This window comes from Leptopilina heterotoma, unplaced genomic scaffold (genome assembly GCF_015476425.1).
Source record: "Leptopilina heterotoma isolate Lh14 unplaced genomic scaffold, ASM1547642v1 Lhet_361, whole genome shotgun sequence".
NCBI lineage: Eukaryota > Metazoa > Arthropoda > Insecta > Hymenoptera > Figitidae > Leptopilina > Leptopilina heterotoma.
The window spans coordinates 964,734-980,733 of NW_025111042.1; the positions used below are offsets into that span (position 1 = coordinate 964,734).

The 16,000-nt window shown below is 21.3% G+C and overlaps 1 protein-coding gene across 2 annotated transcripts in view; it reads left to right on the forward strand.

The window, feature by feature from the left end:
• Window positions 1–1,928: 1,928 nt before the first annotated feature.
• LOC122505666 (protein lethal(2)essential for life) overlaps window positions 1,929–16,000 on the forward strand; it is a 33,753-nt gene continuing 19,681 nt past the window's right edge. For both annotated transcript variants that reach the window (XM_043617440.1, XM_043617441.1), the window contains exon 1: window positions 1,929–2,296. In XM_043617440.1, coding sequence (XP_043473375.1) covers window positions 2,112–2,296 — 185 coding nt within the window. In that variant the 5' untranslated portion in view covers window positions 1,929–2,111. The remainder of the gene's footprint in view (window positions 2,297–16,000) is intronic.

Here is a 16,000-nt window from a genome sequence, read left to right on the forward strand (position 1 = left end):
TTGCAAAAATTCAGTTATTTTTAATACAATTTTAATAAAATTTCATAAAAGAATTCAATTTTATAAAAATTTTTAATATTTTACTAAAAATGTCAATTATTTTCTAAAATTTTAATAAATGCTTTGAAACAATTCAATTTTTTCTCAATTTCAAGGCAAGAATGAAAAAAAATTTTATAAATAATAAAATTCTTCTCAGGAATAAAATATTTTCAATAATTAAATATTTAATTAGAATTATTAACAAAATCGATTATATTCAATAAATTAAAGAAATTTTTTGAAAGAAGTTAATTATTTTCTATATTTTAATAAAATTCTTTAAATCAATTTAATTATTTTAGAAAATTATAATAAAATTCTGAGATGAATTTAATTATTTTCTAAAAATTTTAATAGAATTCATTAATTAAATGTTTAATTTCAAAGAAATGCTTCAAAAGAATTTAATTAGGATGTATGAAAATTTTAATAAAATTCTTCGCGAAAATTCAATTGTTTTTATAAATAATAAAATTCTTCTAAGAAATTCAATAATTTTTAAATTTTTTCATAAAATTCTTTGCAGGAATTAAATGATTTTTAATATATTAATTTTCAAATTGAAAATATTTAAAAAGAATAAATAATATTCTAATTTTTCTTTAATATTCTGAATTCTAATAATATTCTAATTATTATCTATATAAACTCATTTCATAAATCTAAAAATATTATTTTTAAACGTGACATTACAAAAGAATGATTTATGATCCAAATTCAGTATTAAAAAAATTTTAAGTTCATACTCTTATCTGAAAAAATTAATTTAGGGTCGTTGAAATGCTTGAAATGTAGGATACGTCCTCGCGATCGATTTACAAACAAGCGCTAATGACACACGTGTAATAGTTGTTTAATGAATGCTTTATACCCGATGAAACGCCTTGTTGTTGTAATTCCGAACAAAAAAAACAACAAATTAAATTCTCTCCATTTTGATATACCAAATTAAATTAGGAAAAGTTCCAATTTTTTTTTCTTTTCAAAAATTTACATATACATAAATATTTACTTCATTTATACTTTTACTCCGTTTTCCATATTTACTTTTTAACTTCATTTCCCTTCTTTTATCTATAAAATTTTTTATTTATTTTGTTTCCCTTTTCGAAAATACTCGTAATAATTTTTCAAAAATGGAAAATTAATATGATGACTCACGATTCGGTAATAATTCGGTGTTTTCACCCACGCACTCATCTCGATTCTCTATATTAATGGCAGAATCGTATTTTCAACGTTTGACGCGACATTTGAACGAATTTGCCTTTTTTGGCGCAAAATATTGAAGAAAACAAACAAACTTTATTTTTTGTTGAATCACCGTGAAGATTATTTTGAGTTAATTACGTCAATTACAATTTTTTTTGCATCACAATTCACAATATTTACTTTTTAAGCTTTGAAAAAAAATATATAAATATACTTCCGGTGGAGGAAATTAACCAACGCCCCCCAAAAAAAAAATGAAGCAAGAAAGAATGAAAACGAAAAAATTATGAAAAAAAATATTTTGACTCTATTTTCTATACTTGTTTTTAAATTATTAAAACATTTTTAAGGGGATCTGAAAGTGGATGCGATTTTTACACTGAATTTCAAATCTTACCGACTATTTACATCCCCTTAAAATGATTATTTTGTACAAAAAAAATTACATTTTCGAAAAATTGTATAAATAAGTATTTTTATAAACAAGTGTTTTTTGTAAACAACTCATTCTTTGCTGAATTTAATAATAAATATAGAAATTAGAACAATAAATAAAACTCGGTATATAGGTATTGAAAATAATGTTGAAAAATTCCCGCGACGTCGAAAGTTCCCGAACAATGACGAACACCCACGACTCGTGCTCCGACTATTTAAGGAGCACCAGACAAGTCGCGCTTTATTCATAGAGGAGATTTCAGTGCGAACGGTTCGTTCTTGTGGGAAAAAATCGTGACAACTACTTTTTTTGTGTTTTTAAAAAAAGAAAACAACAGTCGTCTGCTAGTTTTTTTGCAGTGAATTGAAAGTGTGTGTTTATTAAAGTGACAGTAGAAATTTGAAAAAAAATCACAAATATGGCAGACAGTGGTATCAAACGCAACATTCCCATCAAACTCGGTGACTTCAGCGTCATTGACACCGAATTTTCAAATATCCGAGAGCGCTTCGACGCCGAGATGAGGAAGATGGAAGATGAAATGTCCCGATTCAGGAGTGAACTCATGAACCGGGAAAGCAACATTTTCAAGAGTACAATGAGGTATTATTTTCATTATTATTTATTTTTGTGTTAAAATTAATTTCTTTATAATTATTTTCATTATAATTATTTTTATCGTCATTGTTATTATTTGTCTAGGATTTTAGAAATGTATTTTAGAAATTCCGTTCTTTCGGGTAGAGAGAAATGTTTTTTAATTTCTTGTCTAGTGTCTCTGGGAAATTTCGAATTTCGCGCTTACACTGAAAAAAAAATTTTATTTCAAATAGTTTATTAGTTGTCTGTTATCAAATAAATATTTACTTGAATCTATTTTTATTTTAGTCAAATAAATTTGAATCAATAATTGTTTGATTATTTGGCCAAAAATCTCTTCTTAATTATTAGATAATTACTTGAAATTTGGACCAATAATTTCAGTATTTGAAGCAAATAGAATTTAATTGACTATACAGTCGAAATTATTTGATTCAAGTAAATATTTAATTAATAGTCAAATAATCGATTATTTGAAACAAATAAATTTTTTTCAGTATGGATTTAAATCTTGTTTTAAAAAGTTGTCAAATAAGAACGAAGTGGTTTCGAATTAGGTGATTCTTTCCTTTTTGAAATGGAAGAGTTTCGTAAATTCCGAATTTGGTCTCGAATTATTATTTCACATATAAAAGGTTCATAATTTTAATTAAGAATTATAATTTACTGGAATTTTCATCAATAATTAGAATTAAAAATCGTCTATATAAATATTCTCTTTTTTGAATTCGGTATGAAGAAAATTAGGTGTTAAAATATGTGACGTGCCCTGAAGAAAGGTAGCTAAGAAGCAATAAATTTGAGGTTATGTTTGTAATTTTTAAGTTTATAGTTTTCTTCAGAGCGCATGAAATATCGAAGTAAATCTCATCTGTTAAATATTAATTTGAAATTTTGAAATATTAATATCTTAAAATATCTTAAATATCTGAAAATTTCGTAAGACTGATATAATTCTGTCAGAAATGATTTTTTATGGGATAATCAAATCAGCTTTCGGCGATATTAAAATAGGTTGAAATCGCGTATTGAATTAGATTGAATGACTAATAAAATAAAAGCATCGAAGATGGTCTGCAATAGTGAATTTAACGGTTATTCACGTTTTCGTTTCGTGTTCTCTTGGGTTTGAGAATGTAATTTTTTTTCGACTTTGTTTTCTCAACAACCGGAACGAGTCGAGGATCTCAACCTACAATCTGTAATCTCCCTTTGTAAGGTGCTCGTCGACGAACCGTTACAACAACTTCCGCGTGTCAGTATGCATATACAACCTTTCATTCTTCCTTCGAATATGTATATGATTTCTTCAAATTGAAACTTATCATCCCTTTTTATTAATATCTGTCTTTAATTCTTAGAAATTTGGAAAATTTCTTGGGATTTCTTTACTTATGATTTGGAGTCTTATAATTTTGTGAAGAAAAGGGTTTTTGCATGTGGTCAGTTTGGATCCGTCTTGTAACAAACTTGTATCAAAAGGTTTTGAGGTTTTTGATTTTTGGAGTAACTTATTTATTGGTTAAAATGATATTTGTAAATTAGTAAAAACAGTTAATAATTTGAATTAATGACAGAGTTTTTGCTTTTGAATTAGTAAACCTTCTTCTACCTTTCTTCTTCTTAATAATCGTTGTATTCCGATTCGAAGTTTGAAGTTAGTTGTTGTTTGCTTTTTTGTTTCCTAATTTTTAAAATAATTTTTTAACACTTGGCTTTTCTTTTTAAATTTATTCAATTTTAAAATTAATCTATTGAAAATCATTGAATTCTTGCCAAGAATGTTATCAAAAAATTTGTGAATAATTGCATTCTATCGAAGACTTTTATTATTTATAAAAATAATTGAATTCTCGCGAAGAATTTTATTAAAATTTTTTAAAAATCCTAATTAAATTCTTTTGAAGAATTTCTTTAAATATTTTTAAAATAATGTAGTTTCTTGAATAATTTTAATTGAAAATTTAGAAAGTAATTGAATTTTATGAACAATTTCTTTCAAGTTTTCAAAATAATCGTGTTTCTTAATAATTGAAATTAAATATTTAATTATTGAATTTTAATAAAATTTTTGGAAAATAATTAAATTAAATTCTTTTGAAGAATTTCTTTAAGTTTTTTTTCAAAATAAGGTAGTTTTTTTTAATAATTATAATTGAAAATTTTGAAAATAATTGAATTAAACAAAAAAATTTTGAAGTTTATTAAAATTGTATTGAAAATAATTGAATTCCAATGAAGACTTTTTATTATTTATAAAAATAATTGAATTGTTTCGAAGAATTTATTAAAATTTTAGAAAATAATTTAATTTTTCGTAAAATTATTTAAAATTTTGTTCAAAATAGTAATTGAACTTTTGCAAAGAATTTTATTATTTATAAAAATAACTGAATTGATTTCAAGTATTTATTAAAATTTTAGAAAATAATAGAGTTTTTCATAAAACAATTTGACAATTAAAAAAAATAATTGAATTGTTCCGAAGGATTAATATAAAATTTAGAAAATAATTGAAATCTTTTGTGAAATTTATTTAAAATTTTGTTGAAAATAATTGAATTTTTGCAAAGATTTTACTATTTATAGGTAAAAATAATAATTGAATTGTTTCGAAGGATTTATTAAAATTTTAGAAAATAATTGAATTTTTTCGTGAAATGTTATTAAAATTTTGTTAAAAATAATTGAATTTTTGCAAAGATTTTGGTATTTAAAAAAAATAATTGAATTGTTTCTTAAATGAATTATTAAAATTTTAGAAAATAATTGAATTCTTTAGAATAATTTTAGACCTAAATAATTTTACAACGAATTAAGAAAAATCAAATGAATTCCTTCGTGAAATTTTTTTTGAAAATAATTGAATTGTAGTAAAGATTTCAAGTTTTAAAATAATAATTGAATTTGTTTTGAAGGATTTATTAAATTTTTAGAAAATAATTGAATTTTTAGAAAAGAATTTTACTATTTAAAAAAATAATTGAATTTCTTTGAAGGATTTATTAGAATTTATAAAAAATTAAAAATAATTGAATTCTTTTGAAGAATATTATTATTTATGAAAATAATCGAATTTTTTAGAAAAGACTTTTACTATTATATTTAAAAAAAAATTCAATTGCTTCGAAGGTTTTATTAAAATTTTAGAAAATAATTGAATTCTTTCGTGAAATGATTAGTAAACATTTTTAGTTCTTTAGTAATTTTCAAATCTGGAGAGTTATTTAGGCATTTTTTTTATAATTAAAAAACGTTTTTCCCAAATGGCAAATAATGTTTTAAATTTTATTATTTTTAAAAATTTTTTAATTTGTATTTGTTTACAAATTTGTTTCTTTATTCGTCTATTTGTTGTATTTACCAAAAATTATATTATTATCTTCTTATTCTTCATTCTTGTTTAGTTATTTGATGATGATTCTGATTCTGATTCTGAATAACCGATAATTTTTAATATCGATAAATTTTTGTAGATTCTATTATAATATACAATGTAAAAAAATTTAGAGCAAGAGAGAGAGATACGAGAGAAGAATTATGATATTAATAAACTTTAATGAGAGTTTTTTGGAGTGACGGATGTAGATTACCGATAAAAGAACATGGAGTGTCATTAACAAATAATTACGGTTTTCAATGGGGGCACATTGTAAGTCACACACACACTATAATTTCGTGATGACCTTGTGCTGGCCGTGTAAAGGTAAAAAAATGCGTATAGAATATTATAGGCCCTATAGCTAAGAATTTTGTTTAAAAATTGTAGTAAAATTTTTACTAATATCGTAGTAGAAAAATCCGAATTCAAAAATTACTCTAATCAAAAAATTAACGCATTCCTTTCTCACTGAACGTGAATATTAACTTTGAATTACCGTGACCTATTGCCAAGATGAAATAAAATCTCGAATCGACTTTGAACTTGAAAAAAATCTCGAATTAATTTCATGAAACATTAATCATGCGCAGAAATGATTACGTACTATTGTTTTTCCTCTGACAATTATTTTATTTCTGTTTTAAATTTTCAATTATTATTATTGTTTGCTGTCGAAAATAGAGAACATTTTCTTCGAAAAATTATTTTTCAAAATTTAATTATTTTCAAATTTATAATTAAACTCAAGATTTCCTGGATTATTCTTATTTTTATTAATTTTTATTTTCAAATTATTTAGTTTAAATTATTTCCTAAAGTTTAAATAATTAAAAATCATTTGTTTTTAATAGTTTCGGTTGCATATTTTCAAAAATTCAGTTAAATTAAAAAAAAACCGAAGAGAGTTACAATTTTATAAAAAATTGAATTTTTGTATTTAAATAGCCGAATTCTCCAAGAATTTATTTCTAAAAATAATTCAAAATAATTGATTAGTTGCAAGAGAAAAATTTTAATTGAAAATACAGGAAATAATATTGAATTTTATTATTTTGTATGTAAATTGACGTATAGTGAATGTAAAGATTTAAATAGATATGGAAATGTGGAGTATAAAAAAAAAGTTTCAATAGTAGAAACTACTTGAAGAGAATATTTGACTGCTTGACATATTAAGAATCTTGAAAGTTTTTCAAGTGGGTGGTTTAAATAGTTTGAAAGTCTGTTGAGTTGGATTTCTATTTTGTGTATTATTGTAACATTTCTGCTATTTTTAGCGCTCCTCATCTGTTGGAACTTTTCCCTTGAATTCGTTCAATTTAGATGTGAGAGAATTTTGATAAAACTATTTTGACTGTCAGGATAAATATTATAATTATCATTTTTCTATAATATTATTATTATCTTCAAAAATCATTTTTAAAAATCATTATTTTTTTTTACTTTAGTTTTTTTTTATTTGCAATTGTTTTATTTTATATTTTCTTCATTGTATATTTAGAGAGGAAAAAGGAATAATCCTCCATCTGAGGCGCAGATTCAGAAAAATCGATTCTTATCCTTCAACCCTCCGCATTTCCTGCCCTTAATTTCAAGGGTCTTTGCACGTCCAAAAAGAAAATTTCTTTTTTCGTCAATTGACAGAAATTATAGTCTCAGGCCTCTGACTCGGGAGACTTTTGAAACTTTCTTCGCTAAATTCAACTATTTTACTTCCTCATAGAGGAAGTATTGTAATACCGAAATTTTTCGAGTTCGATTTTTTGACATATCTTTATGTTATTTGACCTCAGGAGTTCAAAAATGACATTTTTAAAAAATGTCATTCCGTATGTGTGTGTGTGTGTGTGTGTGTAAACATCACATTTTCATAAATATCTCGAAATCATAAAGAGCTTTTGGGTTGAATTTTGTTTTAAATTGTAGATCTCACCTGCGGACATAAAATGAGAGTACTTTCTAATATATTAATAAAGTTTAACTAAATTTTTTTTGGATTTTTAATTTTGCAAAAAAACGTTTTTTGCCCATAACTTTAAAAAAATGTTAGGACACCTATAAATGTTTTTCCATAATTTTGTAGAGTTTTCTTAGACGCATCTTTTGAGCCCTAATTGAACATTTTTCGTCCATATTAACCGGAGATATTAAACTTTTAAAAATTCAAAATTTTGGAAAATAAGACTTTTTTAAAAATTTTGTTGAAAAATGTAGAAATAATCTTAAAATTATCGTTACCGACTTGTAGAGCTTCAAAAAACGCTTCGATTGACCTATTTTTGAACCTAATTCCGATAATAAATTTCGAAATTATTGGTATTTTAAAAACCAAAAATTGTGGAAAATGACATTTTCTTAACTTTTTTGTTTAAAAATTTTTGTTTATCTATTAAATTATTGTAACTATCTTGTAGGGTATTTAAAAATAAATTGATTGACCCAAAATTTAATCACTTTTACCATATTTATAAAAAGTTATTCATATATTTCTACTATTTTTATCTCTATGAGGAAGTAAAGTGTTCATGAAATGAGCACCAAAATTATACAAAAAAATATACAACTTGGCAGCGGTTTTTTTTACTATTTTTAAAAGTAAATTACTATTTTTACTATTTTTAAAAGTAAATTACTATTTTTACTATTTTTAAAAGTAAATTACTATTTTTTTACTATTTTTAAAAGTAAATTATACTATGATGCTTATTTTGTTACAAAAAAGCCAGTAATGGTACTATTATTTTAACCGAGATTTTAAATATCAATTTATTTAGAGGAAAAATTAATTCGAAGACTAAAGATAAATCTAAAAGAAAATAGATGACAAAAATAGCAAATTAAAGTGAATTTGAAATTTAAATCCATTTATATTGTTAACTCTCTAGATTTTGATGGTAAATATTTGTAAAATTACGAATTTTCACGAACATCTTGAGATTCAATATGGAGACGCTATTCTTCACTTGAGAACGCCAAGGTCACCGCTAGGTGGCTAGACGCCACCTAGTGGTGACCTTGGCGTTCTCAAGTGGAGAAATTAAAACCACAGGAATTCAATTATTTAAAATACAATTTTCGTGACATTTAAAAAAAATAAATTATTAAAAAAATTTGATAAAATTCTTCACTAAAATTCAATTATTTTCACAAATAATACAATTTTTCACTAAAATTCAATTATTTTCACAAATAATACAATTTTTCACGAAAATTCAATTATTTTCACAAATAATACAAGATTTCAAGAAAATTCAATTATTAGAAAAAATTTTAACAAAATTCTTTGCAAGAATTCAATTATTTTGATAAATAATAAAATTCACAAAAATTCAATTAATAAAAATTTTTTTTTTATAAAATTCGTTGCAAGAATTCAATTATTTTCATAAATAATGAAATTCTTCTCAGGGATTTCAATTATTTTTAATACAATTTAAAATTAATTTCTTGAAAATAAAAATAAAATTTTTCGAATGAATTCAATTATATTCAAAATACAAATTTAGTAAAATTTCTCAAAAGAAAATAATATGAATTTTTATAAATTTTAATAAAGTTCTTTAACAATTCAATTATTTTCAAAAATTTTAATATAATTATTCGGAAAAATTCAATTATTTTAATAAATACTACATTTCTTTCGCAAGAATTCAATTATTTTTATAAATAATTTTACTAGAGTTCTTTAAAAGAATTCAATTATTTACAATATTTTCATAAAACTCTTCTCGGAAATTCAATTATTTTTACAAAAAAATAATTTTTTTCACCGGATTTCAAGTGTAAAAATAAATCTAAATAATATTTTTTTCTGAAATTCAATTATTTTCACAAAAAATACCTAACATTTTTTACTGGAATTCAATTATTTAAAAATATTTTAATAAAATTACTCACAAAAATCCAATTCTTTTATAATAAATTTCTTTCCCAAGAATTCAATTATTTACAATTTTCAAAAAAAAATTTTCTATAATTCATTTATTTTCAATAATTTTTATGAAAATTCTTCGCAGTAATTCAATTATTTGTACAAACAATACTAATTTTTTTTATGGAAATTCAAGTATTTGTAAAAATTTAAACAATTTTTTTTTTGAAATACAATTATTTTCACAAAAATTCAATCTTTTTTTGGGGAATTCAAGTATTTAAATAATATTTTTTGCTGAAATTAAATTATTTTTACAAAAAATAAAACTTTTTACTGGAATTCAATTATTTAGTAATTTTTTTAAATAAAATTCTTTATAAAAATTCAATTATTTTCATAAAAAGCAAAATTCTTCTCAAAAATTCAATTATTTTCACAAAAATTTATTTTTTTTATGGAAATTAAAGTATTAAAAAAAATTTAAATAATATTTTTCGCTGAAATTTAATTATTTTTACAAAAAATAAAACTTTTTACTGGAATTCAATTATTTAGAAAACTTTTTATAAAATTCTTTATAAAAATTCAATTATTTTCATGAAAAGCAAAATTCTTCTCAAAAATTTAATTATTTTTACAAAAATTAATATTTTTTTATGGGAATTCAACTATATTTAGAAAAATTTAAATTATATTTTTCGCTGAAATTCAATTATTTTCACAAAAAATAAAATTTTTCACGGGAATTCAATTATTTTAATAAATAAAAACAATTGTTCTCAGGATTTCAATTATTTAAAAATTTAAATACAATTTTCATAAAATTTCCTTTTAATTTTAATAAAATTTGTTGCTATAATTCAATTTTTTTTATAAATAATAAAATTCTTTTTAAAGTTTTAATTATATTTAAAAATTTCAATTCGATGCTTGGATTCAATTATTTTCATAAATAATAAAACTCATCGCTGGATTTCAATTATTTTAATGCTTAAATTATACAATTTAAAACAAATTCCTCGAAAAATGGAATTATATTCTTAAAAATTTTATTAAAATTCTTAGAAAAAATTCAATTATTTTTAAAAATGTTGATAATATTATTTATAAGAATTCAATTTGAAGAAATATTCAATTGCTCAGTAAATAATTTTTTTCCTATTCAAATAATTGAATTCTCGTAGAACATTCTTAGGAAAATTGATTTAAAATCGAATTTCAGTTAAAATTGTAAATACTAATTGAATATTTGAAGCGTTGTAGTATGAATTTTTCGAAATAATTGAATTTCAAAAAAAAAAATTAAATTGAAATCTTTGAAAATTCCAATTGTAAAACTGTGATAATATTTAAGTTTTTATTTGAAAAAATAATTGAATTTATTATTTTTCTTTAAAAATGCTTAGTTTTTACTAATTTTATTAAAAAAATTTTACCAAAAAAATGATTTTTAAAACCTCGTAATTTTGTATATTTTCATTTACTCAGGAAAATTGTATATGTAGGAAATAATAATTTTAAATAATCAATTTTCTTATATCTGCCATCACGAAAATATTTTTCTCAAAAAAAAAAGAATAAAAGTTAAAATTTTTGCGAATTAAAAAAAAATTTGTTTAAATAACAATTATCAAATTATCCCAATTTCATGCATGACTGACTTTCAATTATTTTTCCAAGAATTCAACATTATAATAATGCAGCAACAAAATTATAATTAGTTGAGAAATAATTGCTCTAGAATTGCGTGTAGAATGATTATTAAAGGATTTAACTATTTAATAACTCAAATGACGATGAGGATATATAATTAACATTTTCAACAGCTGTACATTATATATAGAGATTTTTGCAGTTTTTCATATGACGTCATTTTTTTTCTTATAGATATTTTGACCTTGACATGCGTGATCAGTTCGATGCTCGTTTCAAAAAAAAAGGAAAAAAAAAATTTAATCGAAATTGTAGATGGCCTTTCCCCACTCTTTCTCTCTGAATATGTCCCTTGAATTAACATTATAGTAGAGCACAATTTAAGCCTTTACTTGGAAGCTTAAGGACCTCTCTCCCACCTTTTAAAAATCTTTCCGGTAACGCATTGCATTTTACATGTTGCGCAGTCAATTTTCTGGCATCGAGGAAGCAGGACGTTCCTCTACAGTGATTTTGTTTAATTGTTTAATAATTTTTTCACGGTTCGGTACTTTTCTCTTCTTTATATATATTTACCCTCTAATTTTCTAGTAAATTAATTTTAATTGTTATTACGTTAATTAATGAGGAAATTGGACAGGGAAATTATATTGTCGAAATTTTATTTTCAATTTGTTATTCATAGATTTTTTTTAACTATTTTTTTTTGCAATTTATTGTTAATGAATTTTTTTAATTATTTTTTTTAAAATATATTTTTAATAACAAAGTATTATCATAATTAATTTTCTGTTTACTATTACTATTATTATTATTATTATTATTATTTTTATTACTATTAGTACTATTATTATTTTTTTATTACTATTAGTACTATTGTTTTTATTTATTGTTATTTGTTTATTATTATTAGTACTATTGTTATTATTTATTGTTATTATTTTTATTACTATTTTTATTATTTTCGTTACTATTACTATTATTAATTTTTTTATTGCTAATATCTATTATTGTTTTTATTTCTATTATTATTATTTTTATTTCTATTATTATTTTTTTTTATTTCTATTATTATTATTTTTATTTCTATTATTATTTTTTTTTATTTCTATTATTATTTTTTTAGTAATATTATTTGTTATTTATTACTAGTACTACTACTTTTATTGCCAGAAGAAGGTGAAAATTAATTAATTGCTTAAATAATTTGGAATTTATTTTGAATAATTTATTTTGCAAATGACAATTAAATTTTAATTACAAGAATTTATGAGAGGGCAAATAAATCTTGAAAAAAATTAACTTATTTTCTTTTTAATACAAAAGGTTCCTTTAATTGGAAACATGATTCTTGGCGAGGAACTTTACCCCCCGAGACATAAAACTGTCGTTCGTTTTCGGTAGGTAAAAATAATAATATTAAAATATCATTTTTCTGGATTTTTTAAAATAAATTGTTTGCAATATTATATTATAAATTTTAATTTTTAATTAATATTTAAATATTAATATTAAATTAATAATAAATATTAATATTAAATTAATAATAAATATTAATATTAAATTAATAATAAATATTAATTATTATTTAATATTTAAATATTAATATTGAATTAATAATAAATATTAATTATTATTTAATGTTTAAATATTTATAATAAATATTTATTATTTCGTAATATATAAAAAGGCCGAAATAAGCCCTGCCCTTCACATTTAGAAGAGTGGGGGTATTTCGGCCTTTTTGTTAGGAAATAATTAAAAAACGTTTTTTAAAAATGGAAAATATTGGAGAAAATTTATTTACAATAATAATTACTGCGCATATTTTAATAGTTTGTTTTAAATTTTACTCACACGTGAGATAACTATTGCATAATAAGTTTGAAATTTCAAAGTTGACGTCAAGCAATTATCATCATAAATTTATAGAGGCCTTAAGTTTTCCAAGTTATTAAACTGCGCTTGAAACTGTCAATCTTCCGAACACGTTACATACTAAAGCCATTTTAATAACACAAGATATGAAACCGAAACTTTTTCGATAATCAATTTGGAAATTTGATTTTTCGAGACTTTTGGTGATTTTTCGAGAGAAATTTAGTAAAATTATTTGCTTTCATTGAAAATGGAAGAAATTATTTGTTTCAAAAATTGAAAATTAATTTTTAACTTACGAAAATATTTAATTTTTTTTTAAATTGTGAAATTTAATTTTTTTTAAATTATGAAATTTAATTTTTTTTAAATTATGAAATTTAATTGTTTTTAAATTAAGAAATTTTTTTTAATTAAGAAATTTAATTTTTTTTTAATTAAAAAAAGTTTAAATTGAAATAATAGGGATTTAAATTTTATAGATCTTGAGCATTGCTATAGGAGAGTTAATCATAAATACTTATTTTAATCGTTGACATCAATGAAATTAGCATTTTAAACGACATTCGTGTCGCGCAATTATAAATTGAATCGTGTTTGGAATTTCATTTATTAAGAGGCCTTTGAAATAATTCCATTTCTATAAAGTTAACAATGAAACAGGAAAATATAAAAAAATCTTTTTGCAAACTTTCACGTTTCTTCCGCAAAAAAAATCTATATTTGGAACGCAATTATTTTGTGCTCACACTTTCCTACCTTTTTTAGTCAAACGCAGATTAATGAAATGGAAAAATAAAAAGGAATTCTTCGCATTCTCATCAGTTTAAAGTAATTGTTTAACTGCTTTATTGTAGAATTTTTCACATTTTTACTTTTAGCAAAAAAAAACTTTCGTTCGTACCTTTATAATTCTAATAGAGAAATATTTTTTCTTTTTTATAATAAATACTAAATTTCTGTCCCCGAGAATTCAATTATTTTTTCAATATTCATGAAATTCTTCTGAGAAATTCAAAAATATTTTCAATTATTTTACGACAATTTTTCGTACAAAAAATTCAATTATTTACATAAATGGTAAAATTCCTCACTGAAATTTAATTATTTTTACAAATAATAAAATGTTTTCCTCTGAAATTCAATTATTTTTATAAATAATAAATTTTTTCACTGGAATTCAATTAATTCAAAATATTTTAATTAAATTATTCACAAAAATTCAATTATTTTATAATAAGTACTAAATTTCTTTCCCAAGGATTCAATTATTTACAATTTTCATGAAATTCTTCTCAATTCAATTATTTTCAATAATTTTAAGAAAATTCTTGGCAGTAATTCAATTATTTTCCAAATAATAAATTTTTTCACAGGAATTCAATTATTCAAAAAATTTTTAATTAAAGTATTTACAAAAATTTAATTATTTTATAACAAATACTAAATTTCTTTCCCCAAGAATTCAATTATTTACAATTTTCATAAACTTTTTCGCTGAAATTCAATTATTTTTACAAATAATAAAATTTTTTCATGGGAATTCAATTATTTTTACAAATGATAAAAAAATATTTCACAGGAATTCAATTATTTAAATAAATTTTAATAAAATTATTCACAAAAATTCAATTATTTTATTAAAAAATACTAAATTTCTGTCTCAAGAATTCAATTATTTACAATTTTCATAAACTTCTTCTCAAAAAAATCAATTATTTTAAATAATTAAAAAAAATTCTTCGCTGAAATTCAATTATCTTTGTGAATAATAAAATTTTTCACTGAAATTCAATTATTTTCATAAATAATTTTTTTAAATTTAATTAAGAAATAAAAGTAAAATTTTTTTCAAAAATTCTAAAGAATAATTGAATTTTAATAGATTTGCGTTTACAAGTTTTATAAATAATTTAATTTCAAGAATTTTTAGAAAATTTGAATTTGAATTTCATAATTTTTTATAAATTTTACTTAAAAATTCCAAATTTAATTTAATTTTACTATAGAGTTGGATTTACAATTTTATTTTATAAAGAATTGAATTTCAAAAGCTGTTAATAATAATAATAATAATTTTATTTTATTTAGAAAACATTTTAAAATTTAATATTTTAATTTATACTAATTAATAATAAATAATAAGTCGTGTCGCAATATTATTTATAATAAAATTTAAATTCAAGGAGGAAATAAATAAGAGTTTTTGATCCAAACATAATTTTTTCAAGTGCAGAACTTTAAAATTATTAATTATTTTCTCTAATATACCTTTAAATTTATTAAATTAAATTTAGTAAAATATATTTAATAAAATTAATTTTTTAACTAAAATGAATTTATTTATTTACAATTATTTTCCCTAATGAAAATTTTAACTAAATAAATTAATTTTAAAAAATGAAAAAATGAAAAATAAAAATGTGATAAATGAGATAAGGTAGTTAAATAAGACAGAGTTAATCTTAATATAAATATAAATAAAAATGAGAATAAATAAGGTAAAGATTTAATTATTTATGTAAAAAAAAGTGTACATGTAAATAGCGTACATAATTAAAAAATATTTTCCATAATAATAATAATAATAATGAGTAAAATATGAGAATAATTTTCGTTAAGTAGGAAGTATCATTTTACCTTATAACAAGTACTTCTTGCGTGCTTCGGTGTATCAGAAAAGTTCCCCGACTGTCTGCTTTTGTTTCTCACTCTAATGCGGCTTAAAATTTTCCTCATTCTTCTTCTCCTTCTCTCTCTCTCTCTTTCTCTCTCTTTTACTATATCATTTCATCAAATTCTCGCACATTTAAGTATATATAAATTACCACAGTGCGTGCTGAAAATTTCATATATTTCTTTTAAAGCTCAAAACGATTAGATTTGATTTAACGAGAGAGGAATTCTGTCGTGCGTGAAA